Source organism: Eptatretus burgeri, chromosome 7 (assembly GCF_056783735.1).
Source record: "Eptatretus burgeri isolate ZD-2024b chromosome 7, Ebu_testis_v1, whole genome shotgun sequence".
In the NCBI taxonomy this organism is placed as follows: domain Eukaryota; kingdom Metazoa; phylum Chordata; class Myxini; order Myxiniformes; family Myxinidae; genus Eptatretus; species Eptatretus burgeri.
In genome coordinates this window covers 5,402,693-5,421,474 of record NC_140967.1, presented here as the reverse complement: position 1 = coordinate 5,421,474, position 18,782 = coordinate 5,402,693, and the positions used below count along the sequence as shown (strand labels likewise).

At 42.5% G+C, this 18,782-nt stretch overlaps 1 protein-coding gene across 1 annotated transcript in view; it reads right to left on the bottom strand.

Annotated features, from left to right (window-relative positions):
- Positions 1-3,003: 3,003 nt before the first annotated feature.
- LOC147022596 (potassium channel subfamily K member 2-like) overlaps positions 3,004-18,782 on the bottom strand; it is a 122,873-nt gene continuing 107,094 nt past the window's right edge. The window contains exons 6-7 of the mRNA XM_085887324.1: positions 7,602-7,744; positions 3,004-5,067 (exon numbers count right to left, since the gene is read on the bottom strand). Coding sequence (XP_085743450.1) covers positions 4,750-5,067; positions 7,602-7,744 — 461 coding nt within the window. The 3' untranslated portion in view covers positions 3,004-4,749. The remainder of the gene's footprint in view (positions 5,068-7,601; positions 7,745-18,782) is intronic.

The window sequence follows — 18,782 nt, the reverse complement described above, 5'->3', positions numbered from 1 at the left end:
ACGCCGGTCAACAAGCGTATTATGAGACTAAGGATTCGTCACTCCTTGGGTGTCATTTCTCTGGTTTCTATATATGCTCCGACTGAGGCGAGTGATCTCACTGTGAAGGATGCGTTCAATGCCACACTCGAGTCTGTGGTTGATAGGTTCCCCAGGCAATTTAGTCTTCTCGTCCTGGGGGATTTCAACGCATCAACTGACACTGATAGAGATGGTTTTGAGACATGTCGGTCCCCATGGGTCTGGAACTGTGAACCATAATAGCACTAAGTTCCTTGACTTTGCAAGAAGTCATGGACTGAGGGTGGCTGGTTCATGGTTTCAGCACCGACAGGCTCATCGCTGGACTTGGTATTCCATTGCTGGTGGTGTGGCAATGCAGATTGACCATGTGCTCCTTGATGGTCACTGGAGGATGATCCAGAACTGCAGAGTCTACTGGAGTGCTCATTTCCTCAATACTTACCACAGGCTTGTGGCAGCATTTCTGAAGTTGCAGCCCAAATCTGGGAGAATGGTACCATCCCAGCCTCAGCTGCATGTTGGCAAGCTCAAGGGCAAGAGGGTAGCTGAGGAGTTTGCGAACAGGCTGAGTGGGGATTTGGGGGGTGTGGGTGCTTTGGGGAATCCTGAAGAGTTGTGGAGTGGCTTCAAGACCACCATCCTTGATATTGCCGGTGGATGTCTTGGAACTCACCGTATGGTGAAGAAGAGTTTTTTTTCTCTCAGGGGATACTGGATACCATTGAGCAGAGTCACAGCGCCAGGCTCAATGGCAGAGCTGAGGGGTTCAGGGAGTTGAGGCATAAAACTGTACGTGTGCTGAGGGTGGATAAGGAGGCCTATGTGCGAGGAATCTGTGAGGGGGTAGAGCATCACCTGTGGTCAAGTGATTCTTGTCCTGCTAACAGGGGAATGTCTGCATTGTGTTCCTCCAAGCCCGTCCCTCGGAGTACTGCAGTTGGAGCAGAGGGTGGTGGGCTCTTGACAGAGGAGTCAGAAGTGAAGGCCCACTGGGCCAGTTACCTTGAGCAGCTGCACCAGGTTGATCCACCAGCCGTTGAGTTGGATGTCAGGGGTGTTACTATCCCTATTGCTGACCCTCCAATCAACAGTGATCCACCTTCAATTGTGGAAACACAGGCTGCGGTGAACCGGTTGAAATGGGGTTAAGCTCCTGGGATCTGTGGCATCGATGCTGAACTTCTCAAGGCTGGTGGAAATGTTGCACTCATGTCATTGCATGCAGTTCTGTGCTCTGTCAGGAACATCGGCATCATCCCAACTGACTGGAAGAGGGGTCTTGTTGTCCATCTCTGGAAAGGGAAGGGTGATCGCCAGGACTGCAACAACTACCGAGGGGTGATGCTACTCTCAGTGCCAGCCAAGGTCTTTGCTCAGATAATTCTTGCTGGGGTTTACCAACATCTGCTTGAGTACCAGCGTCCAAAGCGGTCAGGCTTTACACCAAAGAGGTCAACGAATGACCGTATCCTTGCCCTTCGTGTTCTCACCGAACGCAGACGAGAGTTTCGGCAGGGGCTGCTTGCAGCCAATGGTGATCTCTGTAAAGCATTTGATTCAGTGAATCGGGATGCCCTCTGGAGGATGCTTGGTCTTCCTGTGGTGCCACCAAAACTGATCAATCTGATGTCTGAACTACACTCTGGTACTGAGAGTGCTGTGAGATGTGGTGGTACTATCTCCAACTTATTTACAGTTGTTACTGGAGTTCGTCAGGGGTATGTACTGGCCCCCACACTTTTCAGTGCTTGTATGGACTGGATTCTGGGGAGGATGTCGGATCGATCAAGCTGCGGCGCATCATTTGGGAATATCAAGATATCTGACCTTGTTTTCGCAGATGATGCAGTCATCTTTGCGGAGACTGTTGATATCCTCTTGGGGCCTTCTCGGTGCTGAATGAGGAGTTGGAGCCACTGGGATTATGGGTTTCCTGAGTAGAAACTAATATCCAGGCTTTCAATGACATCTTGCATGCTGCTATCCTGTCTGTACCTGTTGGTGGGGAGGATATTGAGGTCACGGAGAGATTCACTTACCTTGGCAGTGATATTCATGTCTCTGCTCGCTGTGAGCCAGAGGTCAATAGATGTTGGGTCAGACCTGTGGAGTCATGGATTCACTGGATCATGGGGTGTGGCACTGTCAGTACCTGTGTAGCAGGACAAAAGTCCCAAGTCTTCAGCTCCTTGGTGCTTCCAGTCTTGCTCTATGGATGTTTGACTTGGACTCTGACCAAGGATCTGAGATGGAGACTTAATTCCTTTGGTACCACGTCTCTTCGGAGAATCCTTGGCTATTGCTGGTCAGACTTTGTGTCCAACGAGCGGTTGATGAGAGAGACTCAAATGATATTTGTTACCTGCATAGCCTACAAGCATCAGCTGCGGCTTTACGGACATATGGCTTGTTTTCCTGACGCTGATCCTGCTCACCAGATTCTCTCAGCGAGGGAGCGTCATGAGTGGAGGAGGCCAATGGGCCGACCATGAGCCTCGTGGTTGCAGCAGGTTGATCAGCATCTCAAGGAGATGGGGATGGGCCAGGCATCTGCATGGGGGATTGCCAGATGGAGTCCCCTGGAGTCCCGGCGGAAAGTGGATGCAGCGACGAGCTGCCCCGGCGCATGCTCCCACACCTGACCTGACCTGTCATTCATAGAACACTAACATTTCACCCCAGAATCCAATTGCTGTATCATGAATTGTTTCATGATCTAAACAAGATGATCGCAAAATTAGTGATTGTTCATCTTGATGCAACGTCACAGGCGAAAATGACACCAGTAAGACATAATATTCTGGAGTTACTGATGGTAAAGTTAAAAGGTTATGGATAAGAGGAGCGGATGAGCTTCAAGTTACCTTTTGAGAAATAAATATGAAACTCAACCACGATTCCGGTTTACTTGCTATTAAAAAGAAAATCCTTTATTATGTGAAGCCGTATATTCGGTGATCATGCCATCTCAAATGCCACTTATTTCAGTGCACATGTCATGTTTATTGGGAGCATTATACAGCTCATGGACAAGGCATAATTACAGAACAAATCCGTTCGTATAAAAGTGTCTGGCATGAATTAGTGACTGATGCATGCAACTGTACTGGCATTGCTTGCGTGACGTCATTTGCTGTTAATTTCCAATTTATTTTTCCACTTAAAAATCGATTCTCCTTTGGACTTCCGATAAAACCCCGAACTCGCTTTTTGTTGAGAAGAAATGTTTTCGAGAGCCTCCTCTGAGGTCGCATCCAGTTAAAATCAGTGTGACATCACATCTTTCTTCCTTAGATATCATAAATGCACTCACAGCAAAATGATATTCCAGTTTTGTAAAATTGTACATTTAAGAAAGGAGAATTTCTTGCTCCAAGCGAGTATTTTCCCCCTTTTGTGGTTATCAACAACATCTGATGGTGTGTTTTAGCTCCTCGAATAAAGATCCAGATGTTCATCATGAGCATAATCAGAAGACATCACTTGCACAAGATTTGGGAAGGCCGAATGTTTCAATATATCGTGTTGATGCACTTGGAAAAGTAATGCTTTGACCGTGAACGACGGTCAAATAATTTTGGGAATGCGTTAAGTATACTTGGAATTTGATGTGCTTTACTCGATTGGCAACAGGAGGTGGTTTCCAACCGACACCCTTGGCAAAACAAGAAGCATTATGTAGAAACCGGTTCTCAAAATGGAAATGGCATATTACGCCAATCACTTAAGCAAGCTTCATGCAATACAACAGCGCGACTTGCATTTTTATGTATTCTGATTGAAACATGATTTCCATTGCAAAAATACTCATCTCGCCACAAAAAAATACATATAATGACATCATACATTTTTGGCTTCCACATAAACAACATGGCAGCACCGGTATGGCGTCGAACTTTCTTAACCGGTGGATATGTTTGAACACAGAAACAAAAAGGATCATCACAGCCTGCCACCAAAAGATATGTAGGAACATCATGGTGATGTACATTCGGCAAAAATCGTGGCACGAAGATTTTATGGTTTTCATTCTGCTGCTTTCTTGAATCTGAACAAAAGCACACCTGCACCGTTATCTTGTAAACATGAGGACCGCATCCTTTAAGGCTTCCTTCTTCATAAATCATTGGAATTTCTCCACCTTCTATGGTAGAAACTGCAAAGCCCTGCACATTTCGCACATAATTGATCACTCGGGCAACACAATATAAATGCACACCTTGCTTCTCGCCAATGATTTAAAGTTTTATTGGAATTTACTTTTGGGCATTATTTCCCCTTCACGTCTCCAAAAGTTTGATCTGCTGTCAGGTACAAAAGTTATTGATGGGTTGTGCCTCCATTATACAAAAAAATCAGGACAATGGCTTTGTTGAGGAAACAGGTGCGCTCGCACAATTTCAGTCAATGGGGTGAAAATCTCCTCCACCCTCCCTCCAATCTCATACTCACCCCTCCCATACACTCTCTGTCGGTCTATGTCTGGCACTGAGATGTCAATATCAATTTCCTGAGTGAAATTGGCTCTGGTTGTCCTTTTAGGCATCTGGCCAACTGTGACGATAGTCATCATTGTTGTAGTCACACGATGATTCGGCATTTCCAGTGGATCTTTGTATTCCTCTCTCATTATAAAGGCCTAAGGATGTCATGAGCTTGAACACTTTACTTTATCAATGTCAATCATGTCCAAATAGACAGACAAAGGGTTGGTCTCTAATTTGGCTACCTGGAAAGGCGCTTTTTGTGATGGACCATGTCATGTCCATTTGGCAGGAGCAAGTTGCCATGATAAGAGCCGGCGGCAATACCGTCGGCCGATCCAGATTTAGGGGTCAGTGCCAGAGAACCTTGTCGGTGCATCGTGGTGAAGACATCCACGGAATGGCGCCGCAGTCCACTGGAATCATTGACACGTCGCCGACTGGTTCCCACGCGCTGCAGCTTGTCGTGGATCTCTACGCTGAGACGCCTTCGCGTCTGCTTAATCTCGGCAGTCATATTCGCCTTCCACTCAGCAGCTTGTGCGCGGATCTCGACCACCTTGGGAGAAATGTGGATCACCCATTGCTCAATTCAATTCTGACATTTATTACCATTTTACCCTTCATGAGCAGTTTCAAAGGTGTACCTTCTTCAAAAAACATTTTGCATATGTCAAATGTGATAATAGGTGGTACACCTTTCCCAGTATAGAAACACTTGTGAAAATCAAGATTTATAATTGAATACAAATTTCCAGCAAGGGCTTATTTACAGAACATTAATGATTACCTCTTCCACCGAAGGTGGATGGAGCTTGTATTTTCACCACTGTTTGTGTGTTTGTTTCTTTGATTGTTTGATCATGAGCAGGATATCTCAAAAAGTGATGGACGGATTTAGACGAAACTTGGTGGACAGGTTGAGTGTGTGACAAGGATGAACTAACTGATTTGATTTTGGTAAAGATCCGATTCCGGATACGATAAAAAAATTTATTTTATTTTTTAAGGTGATTCTTCACTTTAAAAATATTAAAAATTACCGCCACAGTGGTGTCCCTCAGGATCTCAGCCACAGTGGTGTCCTCAGGGTCTCAGCCACAGTGGTGTCCCTCAGGGTCTCAGCCACAGTGGTGTCCCTCAGGGTCTCAGCCACGGTGGTGTCCCTCAGGGTCTCAGCTACGGTTGCTTGGAATCCAGAGTTCAAATCCTGCTCAGCTGTGGAATACCAGGTGGGGTTGACTCTGCCTGTCATCCTTCCGAGGTTGGCCAAATGAGTGCCAGCTTGCTGGTATCCTGTGTCGGAGTGGCGACCCATCCAGGATTGTGCCCAATAGCTAAGGAGACTGCTTCGGCAGCACCAACGTTCTGCACAGAGTATGGTTTCCCTGGAATGGATTGGCCTGGTAGTTCACCTTCCTTCACCAACTATTGATTGGAAGAGATCAGGTAGCCTTGAAAATGGGATATATCTTATGAAACGGGAAACTACAGCAGGCCCTTGCTCACTAATAGGAGTTTTTGTTTAGCGGCAGGAAAATAACACTCAGTTCAAAGATGTCCTCCTGGAAAGTACATTTCAATGACCATTCAATTTGGAATATCAAATACTTTGGAAGAGCAAAACGTTCTAAAGGTAGATTTTTGTTTTTACCTTCATCAGGATGATGGAGAACTCCCCTCCAACCTCAGAACTCCCCTCCCCACTTACAAATGTTGAGCTTGTGTGCAGCAAATAGATGTAGAGAACCCAAGTGCAAAGGGTTAACAATTTATATCTGCTCATCTTTATATCGTGAATTATCAGCTGACACCCCGAAGATGGAGGGAAAATGTTCATGGACATGAAAGGGGGTCCAGGGCCGTGTATCCCACGGAAGAGTTTATGAATTTCTTTCACTCGATGATTCCTTTCACTGGCAAGTACAGTAACTAACCTGAAGAGTTCATCACTCCGACACCGGTTACCCCAAATGGTTTTTACTCCAGTACACTGGTACTCATTTTGCCAACCTCAGAAGGATGACAGGCTGAGTCAACCCAACCTGGTGTTAATTCAATGGACCGACAGGGCCTTGAACTCGAGATCGTGGGATCTTAAGCTCGCCACCTAACCATGAGTAGAATATAAGTAGTAGAATATAGCAGACATCAAGTATAAAAGTAGTATATGCTTTGTTTTATCTTCTAATTATTGATCCCTTCACCTGTTACAAATGTTATGGAAATGTGAAGATCAGAACACCATTCCTTTTCACCTTCCTCCACTCTCCCATGTGACACTCAGGATGCTATTGTTTGTTCACATCATTTTTTTTCCTCTGCGAGTAACCCAAACGTCCTGGTTACAGACTACACACAAACTGTGAGAGCCTGGTCATTGTGCTGAATCCACGGAACATCTTATACACAATCCTTTCCAAATCGAGATTCGGACTTTAATTTATCTGTACCTGAACTTGTATCAGATTGTTTGAAATGGATTCATTTTGCCAAATAGATATCCAGAATGTCACCCGACCTTCGGTGCGATTTTTCCAGGAAGACAGAGTTTATTAAATGTACAAGTTAGTGGAAAGAAAACACTAATTAGGTCTCCAGACATTCATATCAAGTATGAGACATTCACAGGGCCAGTGGACTAACCAGATCGATTCTTCTAAAATCTAAATCATACTAAGTCAAGTCATGTAACATAAAAAATAGCTTGTGCAGGTGATCTCACATCGATGTTGGGCTTAACATTATTTAAAATCGGTAGATTTTTATTGTAGGCAAACATACGTCAGCAGATCAGGAGGTATTGCAAATTTTGGGGTAAATCCTGGGAGATCTCTCACGATGTCGGGAAAATTCTAACCGATGTAAATTAAAACAACTTGGAAGGTTGTTCCTGGAAAACACACTGAATGTAGATGATCTGACATATGATATTCTTAACAATGTGGATATAAAATATAACGATTAATATGAAATAAACATCCTGGCAATTCCTCATTAGTGAGCACAAACTCTAAGTGATTTCGGGTGCATTAGCAAGTCGCCATTATGAATTCGCTGTGGCCAACATTTCCCTCACAAAGTGTTCCTCACCTCTTTGCGCGTGCGGCGAGAAAGGGCGTGGAGCAAGTATCCGATCATGCTTAGCATGGCAGCAAAGTACGCGAGTCCAATAAGGATCCAGAACCACACAAGTGGTTTGTACCATTCCCCATAGCGAATGGCGGGGTTTCCACCTGCGTGCACAAATGTTTGAATCAAGGTCACAGTGCCATGAGAACCTGAGGTTCCTCAAGCCATGAGAACCAGTGTCACAATCCAGAATTTATTAAGGAGAAAGGAGGAATAGTTCAATAACCAAAGGTTAGCCAACATTTTAAAAGTCATATTGTGAAGGATTACCAGACTCGGTGGTGTAATAATAGCTGGAGCGTCCACTCTGAGCCTGGGAGGTCAGCGGTTAAAGCCGTGGCCTTGTCATACCAAAGACTTTTAAAATGGTGCATGTTGCTTGACATGTAACACTTAAAAAGGCTTAAGATTTATTATTTTACCAATGCATGCCTGGTGTTGGCTTAATGGTTAGGGTGGACTGGTGAGCTTGGGATCCGAGGGTCAGGGGTTCTAAATCCCACTCGGATGTTGAATTTATACCAGGTGGGGTTGAATCTGCCTGTCATCCTTCCGAGGTCGGCAAAATGAGTGCCAGCTTGCTGGTATCCTGCGTCGGAGTGGCGATTGTGCCCAAGAGTCAATGAGACTGCTTACGCAGCACCAACACTCTGCACAGAGTATGGTCCCGATGGATGGATAGACACCAATGTGATGTCAGTTTGAAGGAGGTTAGGTGGGTGTCTCAGTTTTACCATGAATGAAAGAAAGATTATTGTTGGAAAACTTTCATAAAGCACTTACTTCTTCCCATCCATTTGGAAAAAAACCAACAAGAACTAGACAGATCATAGAGCACTTTATCCCACGCACTCTTGAGAAACGGGACATGGGGAAGGTATTTTCAACTCTTCCTTTGGTTTCTGAGTTCGATCTATGTTAGCTTTGTTTGTGAACGTTGAATAACAGGTGCCAAGCTAATCGGTCAAACGGAACAGCCGAGAGCTGAATGTTCTGCCAACTCTTCTCGGAATAACTGACGATTTTGGAACGACCTTTGAGAAAAACAAACATCTTTTGGACAAAGTTACCTCTGTGGTTGCACCAACAGATACCGCCATTTTGTCTGAATCTCGCTATTACTCTGCCCTCAGAGCACGTGGCAAATTTGATTGGTCGAGACCACGTACAATTTTGCCTAAATACTACTAAACTGGAGGTTTTTGGAAGTGCAAACAATGTGATTTGTGTTTTACAGTGTTCAGGTATGTAATTCAATTGAAATTAAATATGTATTTTAAAGGTTGTAGAAAAAAAATTCAGAAGTTTACCACCATTGATGCAGAGTCTTTTACACCACTTTGTTTAACATGTTACATTAGTTCTTCATGCCTGTAGTTTGTGTCCTTTATGACGTCCTTAAATACAGTAAGTTTCCTGTTTGGAAGAGAGAGAGAGAGAGAGAGAGAGAGAGAGAGAGAGAGAGAGAGAGAGAGAGAGAGAGAGAGAGAGAGACAGAGAGAGAGAGAGAGAGAGAGAGAGAGAGAGAGAGAGAGAGAGACAGAGACAGAGACAGAGAAACAGAGAGAGAGAGACATAGACAGAGACAGAGACAGAGACAGACAAAGAGACAGAGACAGAAACAGAGACAGAAACAGATACAGAGACAGAGAGAGAGAGAGAGAGAGAGAGAGAGAGAGAGAGAGAGAGAGAGAGAGAGAGAGAGAGAGAGAGAGAGAGAGAGAGAGAGAGAGAGAGAGAGAGAGAGAGAGAGAGAGAGAGAGAGAGAGAGAGAGAGAGAGAGAGAGAGAGAGAGAGAGAGAGAGAGAGAGAGAGAGAGAGAGAGAGAGAGAGAGAGAGAGAGAGAGAGAGAGAGAGAGAGAGAGAGAGAGACAGAGACAGAGACAGAGACAGAGACAGAGACAGAGACAGAGACAGAGACAGAGACAGAGACAGATACAGAGACAGAGAGAGAGAGAGAGAGAGAGAGAGAGAGAGAGAGAGAGAGAGAGAGAGAGAGAGAGAGAGAGAGACAGAGACAGAGACAGAGACAGAGACAGAGACAGAGACAGAGACAGAGACAGAGACAGAGACAGAGACAGAGAGAGAGAGAGAGAGAGAGAGAGAGAGACAGAGAGAGAGAGAGAGAGAGAGAGAGAGAGAGAGAGACAGAGACAGAGACAGAGAGAGAGAGAGAGAGAGAGAGAGAGAGAGAGAGAGAGAGAGAGAGAGAGAGAGAGAGAGAGACAGAGACAGAGAGAGAGAGAGAGAGAGAGAGAGAGAGAGAGAGAGAGAGAGAGAGAGAGAGAGAGAGAGAGAGAGAGAGAGAGAGAGAGAGAGAGAGAGAGAGAGAGACAGAGACAGAGACAGAGACAGAGACAGAGACAGAGAGAGAGAGAGAGAGAGAGAGAGAGAGAGAGAGAGAGAGAGAGAGAGAGACAGAGACAGAGACAGAGACAGAGACAGAGAGAGAGAGAGAGAGAGAGAGAGAGAGAGAGAGAGAGAGAGAGAGAGAGAGAGAGAGAGAGAGAGAGAGAGAGAGAGAGAGAGAGAGACAGAGAGACAGAGAGACAGAGAGACAGAGAGACAGAGAGACAGAGAGAGAGAGAGAGAGAGAGAGAGAGAGAGAGAGAGAGAGAGAGAGAGAGAGAGAGAGAGAGAGCAAAATTATCTCACTCCATGTGTGTGATCGGGACAAATTCAGAACTAAAATACAAATTCAAAGATTTTGGCTTTGACATCATGACTAATTCAAATCCAAAACTGCAGGTTCGTGTTCTGATTCATGATCCGATTCGTGTTCAAAATACAAAATTCGATCGAAATTTAGTTGCTCGTCGATCATCAACTGACATTTGTATACAGACAGACAGACAAAGTGAACCAATTGTTTAACCCCGCTTTTCACTTTGCACAAGTGGGGTTAAAAACACTTCCTCTTTACCAGAATATTGCGTGCGTTCAGAATAAGGACAGTGAAGCTAGATCAGAGAGTGCATATTGATGGAGAAAAGGGTCATCGAAAGCACACATAACAAAAGATAATCCACATACAGCAGGTGCAATGGGTGTTCATCATCGTCGTATAGGTCTCTCAAGGTTGTGCCAGCACCCCTGCAACATCTCAATATTTAACTCCTGGCTGAAACAACAAGACGATGTTTCATGGAATTCTGCTTTGGAACAAATAGACGGTTCAAAAGAAAGATTTTGACATTTGGAAAGAAATACCAGTAATAATGGATGACTGATCATGTTTATCATTCTCTTCTCCAGGCTAAATCCATCAATTTGCATTTGTGATGTCCTCACTTTCTATTGTGAGCTACCTCAACCACACATGGTGATATCTTTTGGAGAAACAGACCACGTTTGGACATTCAAGTTCATGTTACAGATGAGCCAACATCGATCTGCGCAATCGATGAACAAAGAGGGACCAACAGATGGTGTGTTTAAGTGTATGCGGAGTTGCTTGGAAGGTAGATATTTAGTTTTTGTTGACCACGATGTGGTAAAAGTAAATTTAACAATCAAATAATCTCAAGACAATTTGACCACCTTTGTTGCAACGTTAGGACATCCTTGCTGTTCACATAAATGCATATCATTAACTTTCACCCTCCTCTCCTGATTGTAAAAGGAAAAAAAAAGGGAATATCCACCCTGAAATTTGAAGCAACAATAAAAGGCAAGAATCTGGAATTATTAATCTTCGCAGTTTGAAAATGCTGCCACGATATCAAACTACGAGCGGAGTGCTGTAGATTACATGTCAAAAATAATTTCGAAGTGAAAAAGAATAAGAGAATACATGCATGAGGCCGAATTCAGGTTGAGAACCTTAATAACCGGTTAGATGCTCGAACCGAACCGTCAAGTCGAAGCATTACGAGCCAGAAGCAAATAGTGTTTTAAAGGTCACAGGAGTCACAATCAGAGTGCATTGATTTAGCACAACATCCCCATGTTCAACAGTGTGAAAAACAGGTTGAGGTGGCAACACAATCATTTAGTTCAAAGTTGCCTTTCACGGATCAGCTGTGCCCTCTAGCAGTGAACAGATACAAATAGTACAGCAAATTGCACAGTTCAACATCCAAGATACAGCTGCCCACACTCTGATCGCAGAATGAGGCCGTAAAAAGCAGCGGAGATAGCTCACCCCTTAATAAGTGACCTTGAAAAGTTAGCTGTTATTTTGTAGCAAGTGTTCTGTTCAGAAGCAGAATCATTTAATGCCAATGTCCATCTGGTTTATCATGACATGCATAGCTAAAAGGGCACTCAGAAGAGCGCAAACCTCTGCCACGTAATGCCTGATCCATGAGAACATATCGGGCCCAATGCGTTTTTGAAATATCATGCTATACAGTACTATATGGTTTATAGCCCTATCTCTCAATGGTGAAGAATTACTTTAATATTAAATAATTCTCGTTTCCAGATCCGGATCTTCACCAAAATCGAAACAATTCATCCTCGTCACACACCGAAGCTGTCCACAAAATTTAATCCGGATCCATCGACAACATTTTGAGATATCCTGTAAACAGACAAACAAACAAACAGACAGAAAGGGGTGAAAACATAACCTCCTTTACCTTCGGTGGCGGAGGTAAAATCCAAGAGATAGAAACGAGTTCTCAAGCAGGACAGTACTCGCAACAAGGTGAGCATAGTACTTGTATGTGGGACGTTCGTGTGGACATATGGTACCAAGCTCACCCCAAACATTTCATTTTTAATACAACTATTGTAACAACAACGGGATGGTAATATATAAGTGCGACATTTTAAAAATAAAGGTAACACAGGTTAATTCGATGAAAATGAATTATTATTTTCAAGTCACGCACAAGAGCAATCTGAAAATGCTTAAGTGGAACACAATGGAATGTCTGAAACAGGGATCACGAGTTTCACATGTGTCAAAATATGCACCTCTTAGGTCACATGACCTTGGCCTATAACATAGGTTCAAGAGGTAAAACAATCATAACTGGATGAGTCTGGGTATTGGACCACTTGATAAAACGAATGATTTCTGCTCACAATATCGTGAAAATATTACATTGACTTCGCTTAACCTTCAGATACAAGCCTGTTTCAGTTAAATGATCCTTCTTATAACATTACAGGAAGAGTCGTGATCACAATTCTAAACCGGATGGGAACAGGAAGGTTATTTAAATGTTTCAAAACCAGTGGCATTATTATTTTGATCAGAAACTCACGGGAGAACTTGTACAAGGACATTAAAAGTTACCAGTGTGCTTTTATGTGAATTACAAGGACATTAGGATTGCCACTGCCTTCCCAGCAGTAGTTCGGACAGGAATTTGCAATTTGTCCAAGGTTTCGGCGATAGCTCGCCTACTCTTCGCAAATGACATGGTGGGATCTTTAACATCCTCCAACGAATGTTGGTGATGTGACAGCCAGATTAACATCCATCCGAGGGATGGCACCACACATATTGAAGAATCACCCTGACTGTGAAAAACTGGGATGACAGTTTAGAGATACGTCGGGATTCAAACCCAGGTAAGAAAGCTTAGGACCTCTAGGTCGAGGCCATCCTGTCAGCTCTGTGAACCTAAATATGGGATCTTAATCTGGGATCACAGCATCAGGATGTGCAGCAACACCACGGGTTTAATTCTTGTTCAAGTTCAACTTGATGGAACAATTCGTTCATGTATTCCTCAATCATCTCCTTAGGATCACGTTTACTCCTTCGGAATTCTAAAAAATACATTTCCTGAGATCAAACATTTGCCTTTTGACAACTTTTCTTCGTTTTTATTTCTATTTATTTCTTTATTTTTTCAATTTTTACATTCTAATTAACTTCGTCCACAACTTTATCCTCTCCAAGGGTGCAAAGGACATCCATCGGTTATTAAATGCAAAAGCGCAAAATCAGCAATTAATTTTAATTTCTTTCTTGGTTTCGCATTTTTCACATTCAAGTCTTTATACTAAATTATTTAGAGCCAAATGTGACGCCCTGATTTACACAGTCATATGTAGCATTGAGTTTTCTAGTTGTTAAGGTTATTTTGCTGCCCGATGTCCCAAACATGACAGGAGGAACTTACTTGTCCAATCCATCCATCCATCCATCAGGACCATACTCTGTGCAAAGCGTTGGTGCTGCCAAAGCAGTCTCTTTGGTGATTGGGTACAATCCTAGATGGGTCACCACTCCAACACAGGACAACTGCAAGGTGGCACTCATTTTGCCAAACTCGGAAGGATGACAGGCAGAGTCAACCCCACCTGGTATTGATTCAACAACCGAGTGGGATTTGAACTCAGGATCCTAGGATCCCAAATCCACCACCTGAACCATTAAGCCAACACGAGGCATACTACTCTTATGAAGGTTCTTTTAACAAACTTATTTGGTATCTCATTATGATTATAATGAACTTGTATGGAAAGAAATCAGAGATTACGAACAATCTTATTTTTAATAATCCACATCGGAAGCAAAGCACGCTTCCCAAGAGTTGTTCAAACGAATGAAATGGTAAAATCATAATTCATCAAATGTGTATGAATCTTGTCATTAGTGTGCATGGCTTGAAATTCTACTATGCTAAATAAGGCAATGATATGTATGTATGTATGTATATATGTATGTACATACATTTGTACTGCACATCTGAAAATCATAGAAAAAACATGGCTGGCCCAGTCTCTACCAAATTTTGTATACGTGTTGGTAGTATCCAAGGTAACATACCCCCCCCATCCCCCTCTCCCCCCCCGTAAAGGAGGGGGGGTTGAGAAATGACTTGCCAATGTTCCCGAAGGGAGCTGGTGTTTCCGGTGTCCATGAAATACAGCCAAATGCGTTATTCAGCTTTAACATCACCATTACTGGGTGGAAGTTTTGGGACAAAAGGGAATGGCCTTTAAGACAGATGTGTACATAAGTTGGTTCTTTCTTCAAACGAAAATAAATTCTTTCAGAGAGAGAGAGAGAGAGAGAGAGAGAGAGAGAGAGAGAGAGAGAGAGAGAGAGAGAGAGAGAGAGAGAGAGAGAGAGAGAGAGAGAGAGAGAGAGAGAGAGAGAGAGAGAGAGAGAGAGAGAGAGAGAGAGAGAGAGAGAGAGAGAGAGAGAGAGAGAGAGAGAGAGAGAGAGAGAGAGAGAGAGAGAGAGAGAGAGACCTGCTAGCTAACCACCATGAGAAAGAAGGTCCGATTCTTGACTTGAAGAAGGGTTCACACCAAAAATGCCTTTTCATCTTCTCTCTCACCATACATCTCTCAATGTTTGGTTGAAGAAGTTTGTTGTCCTTATTTGGACGATGATGCAGACCGACTCGAGTTTGACTCTAGTCTGAAGGCTTTCTCTTTTTTGTAAAAACCCATATTCTTCGACACCAGGATTCTGTGCACATGTCCTTGGTGAAGCTGCATCATCGAAAATTTTGGGTTGCAATTGTCCACAGTCTCTATGTATTCAGTCAATTTCACATTCATGGTTCACAACCACATAAATCCTCTCGAATCACTTGAGCAATAACACAATTTACCTTCAGATTCACCCCAAATTAATCAAACAGTCAGAAATACTCGAAGAGTAGTTGTGATTACATGACACCACCTACAAGGTGGTTTTTGATTTAATTGCATTGAAATGTGTGCATCGAAAATCAAATGGATTAGCCACTCAGGATGCATCAATTGGTTAAAAACACTCCATTACCCCCATTGTAGTAACATGCTCCATCTCAGGGCAACATTTTCCTTCTTCTTTACAGGAGTGAGGTTCATGGTAGAGCAAGGTAGAACTGACGATGGAACAAACATCAAGGGAATGAACAAACAGGGTTTGACGATCGGCAGTTGAGAGAGGAGGGGGAAACACTGAAACTAGTTTGTGTTTGATGTACATAAAATGTAAAACGTGCTGGCTGCTTCCTTGCTTGACTCTCAGCTTTTAAAGGATAAAGAATGGATTAAAAAAACCTCATAAGTTGGCATCCATGGGGAAAGAGAACATTTCTCCTTAGTTTCCTGTGATGAGTCAACTGTGATGAGTCAAACAGCGATGAGTCAAATCACTTCTCCCAAGTTTCGTTGCTGTTTCTGTGAAGTCAAGTCTAGTGTTGTCTCTTGTATATGTGTGTAATTTGTGTTGCATCTCCTCCTCGAGCCTCAGACCATGCAATAAAATAAAGATCTCTGCATTGAAACTGAGTGAGTACGAGTTTGATTCGACTCAATCTGGAGTCCAAGTACTGGCTTGCTTTTCATAAAAATATTTTTCCAAACAAAATGTAAAATTGGTTTATTTTAATTTCACAATTGATGATCAGCAGGTGCGCTTAAATCACGGGATTTTATGGGGAACACCGCATCGCTCAAATGTACAACACTTGAGGGTAAATTACCATGACAGATAACCGCAGTGGTCATTTTGTACAGGGCTCATAAACCAAAGGCTGAATTACTTTCGGTAAAGTATCGCTTCAGGAGTACGTTTTGAAAATCGTTAAAATGACATTGTACATGATAAAGCTCTTCTTGCACAGACCCTTGTGAATTTTTGCAAATCTTTCAATGAAGGGGAGATTGTGGAATTTAGCGTCCATCATTTTTATCAATTCTGTTAGGAACGTTACAGTGGACTCTGGCCACTTCAAAAAGATAGATCTGTCTATAATGGAAGAGATGTATATATATGTATATATATATATATATATATATATATATATATATATATATATATATATATATATATATATATATATATATATATATATATATATATATATATATATATATATATATATATATATGAGTCAGTGGTTAGAGTTATAGAAACAATATCCGTGGAAATGCTCACCATAAGTCAGGAGGTGCGTCTGATATATACACAACGAATGTGGTCATCATTAGTGAGATATTTATCGATATGCCATCCTGGTGAGGGCAAATAAGCCCGAAATCTGGAGAGGCAGCTCCACTTGATGTTTAACTGATGTTGACCATGTAGTCTTTGTCTGTTCGACAGAGTCACTGGGCCAAGGTCTCTGGTTGGAGTTGAGGCTGCAGTGTAGGACGATGTCCAATGAGGATCGGGGGACTGCTCGTTACACTCCACATGTTTCAATTTACCCGCTGATTACGTCACGTGCCTTCTGGATGAATGGTTTGCATTAGCAGGAACAATTGTCTGGGTGGCAGAGTGATGGTTGCTCTTTGCGGATTATGTGGTTTTACCATGCAAGACATAATCCGTGGCGATGCTCACCATACCAGTCAGGAGGTGCGTTATACATACAGACAGTGCCTATAGAAAGTCGACAACTCCTTTCAAAATTTTTACGTTTTGTTGCTTTACAGCCTGGAATTAAATTGCATTAGACCAGACTTTATCCACCTTTATTTACATGTCGTAACCCAAAGCTTCCAAGGGAAGAACAAATTCTACAAATTTCAAAAAATTAATTAAAAATACAAAACTAGAATATCTTGGTTGGAGAAGTGTCCACCCCACTGAGCTATTATTTGCTGGAAGCACCTTAAACAGCAATTACAGCTGTGAGTCTGTTGTGATAGGTCTCTACCAACTTTGCACACCTTGATTGGGCAACATTTGCCCATTCTTCTGCACAAAACTGTTCAACCTCAGTGAAGTTGCGTGGGGGACGTTGATGGACAGCAATCTACAAGTCATGCCACAGATTTTCGATTGGATTTTGGTCAGGGCTGACTGGGCCACTCAAGGGCATTTATCATTTTGCTCCTTATAGCCACTTATTATTAGCCACTCCCATGTAGCTTTGGCTGTGTGCTTCGGGTTGTTATCATGCTGAAAGGTGAACTTCCATCCTAATTTCATCTTTTTTGCAGAGGGCAGCAGGTTTACCTCAATAATTTTTCCGTGTTTTGCTCCATCCATTTTCCCTTCTATCCTGACAAGTGCACCAGTCCCTGCTCATGAGAAACATCCCCATCTGACAAGTGCCCCAGTCCCTGCAGATGAGAAGCATCCTCGTAACATGATGCTGCTACCACCATACTTCACAGTAGGGATGGTGTTCTTTTGGTGATGTGCTGTGTTGGGTTTGTGCCAAATGTAACATTTGCATTTCAGTCAAAAAAGTTCTATCTTTGCTTTGTCAGACCACAAAACGTTTTGCCACATGGCTTCAAAATCTCTGTAGTGGTTTTTTAATACCTCAAACAGGACTCGGGGTGGGCTTTTTTGTGTAATGGTTTCCTTTTTGCTGCCCTACCGTACAGACCAGAGTTGTGGAGTGCTCGGGATATTGTTGTCACATGCACACAGTAACCAATCTTTACCATAAAGGGCTGTAGGTCTTACAAAGTTGCCATTGTCCTCTTGGTGGCCTCTCTGATCAGTCTCCTCTTTGCTTGGTCATCCAGTTTGGAGGGTCTTGATCTAGGCAGGGTCTTGGTGGTACCATATGCTTTCAACTTCTTAATGATAGTCTTGACTGTGCTCCAAGGGATACTCAAGGCCTTTGAAATATTTTTATACCCACCCTCTGATCTGTGTCTTTCCACAACTTTATCCCAGAAGTCTTTTGAAAGCTCCTTGGGGCTCATGGTTGAGTCTTTGCTGTGAAATGCACCACCCAGCAAAGGAAACCTTCAGGAACAGCTGATTTTATTCTGAAATATACAGAATCACTACAATTTAACACAGGTGGAGGCCAATTAACTTGATATGTGATTTTGAAGGTGACTGGTTACACCTAAGATAATTTACAAGTGCTATTTTAAGGGGAGTGGACACTTATCGAAGCAAAATATTCTAGTTTTGTATTGTTAATAAACTTTTTTGAAATTTCAAGAATTTGTGTCTCACTTGGAAGTTGTGGGTGATGAGGTGTAAATAAAGGTGGAAAAAGGTCTGATTCAATGCAATTTCATTCCAGGTTATGAGGAAACAAAAGGTAAAAATTTTGAAAACAGGTGTAGACTTTCTATAGGAACTGTATATTTTTATATAAGTATATATATATATATATATACAGAAATATATATATATATATATATATATATATATATATATATATATATACAGAAATATATATATATATATATATATATATATACAGAAATATATATATATATATATATATATATATATATATATACAGAAATATATAT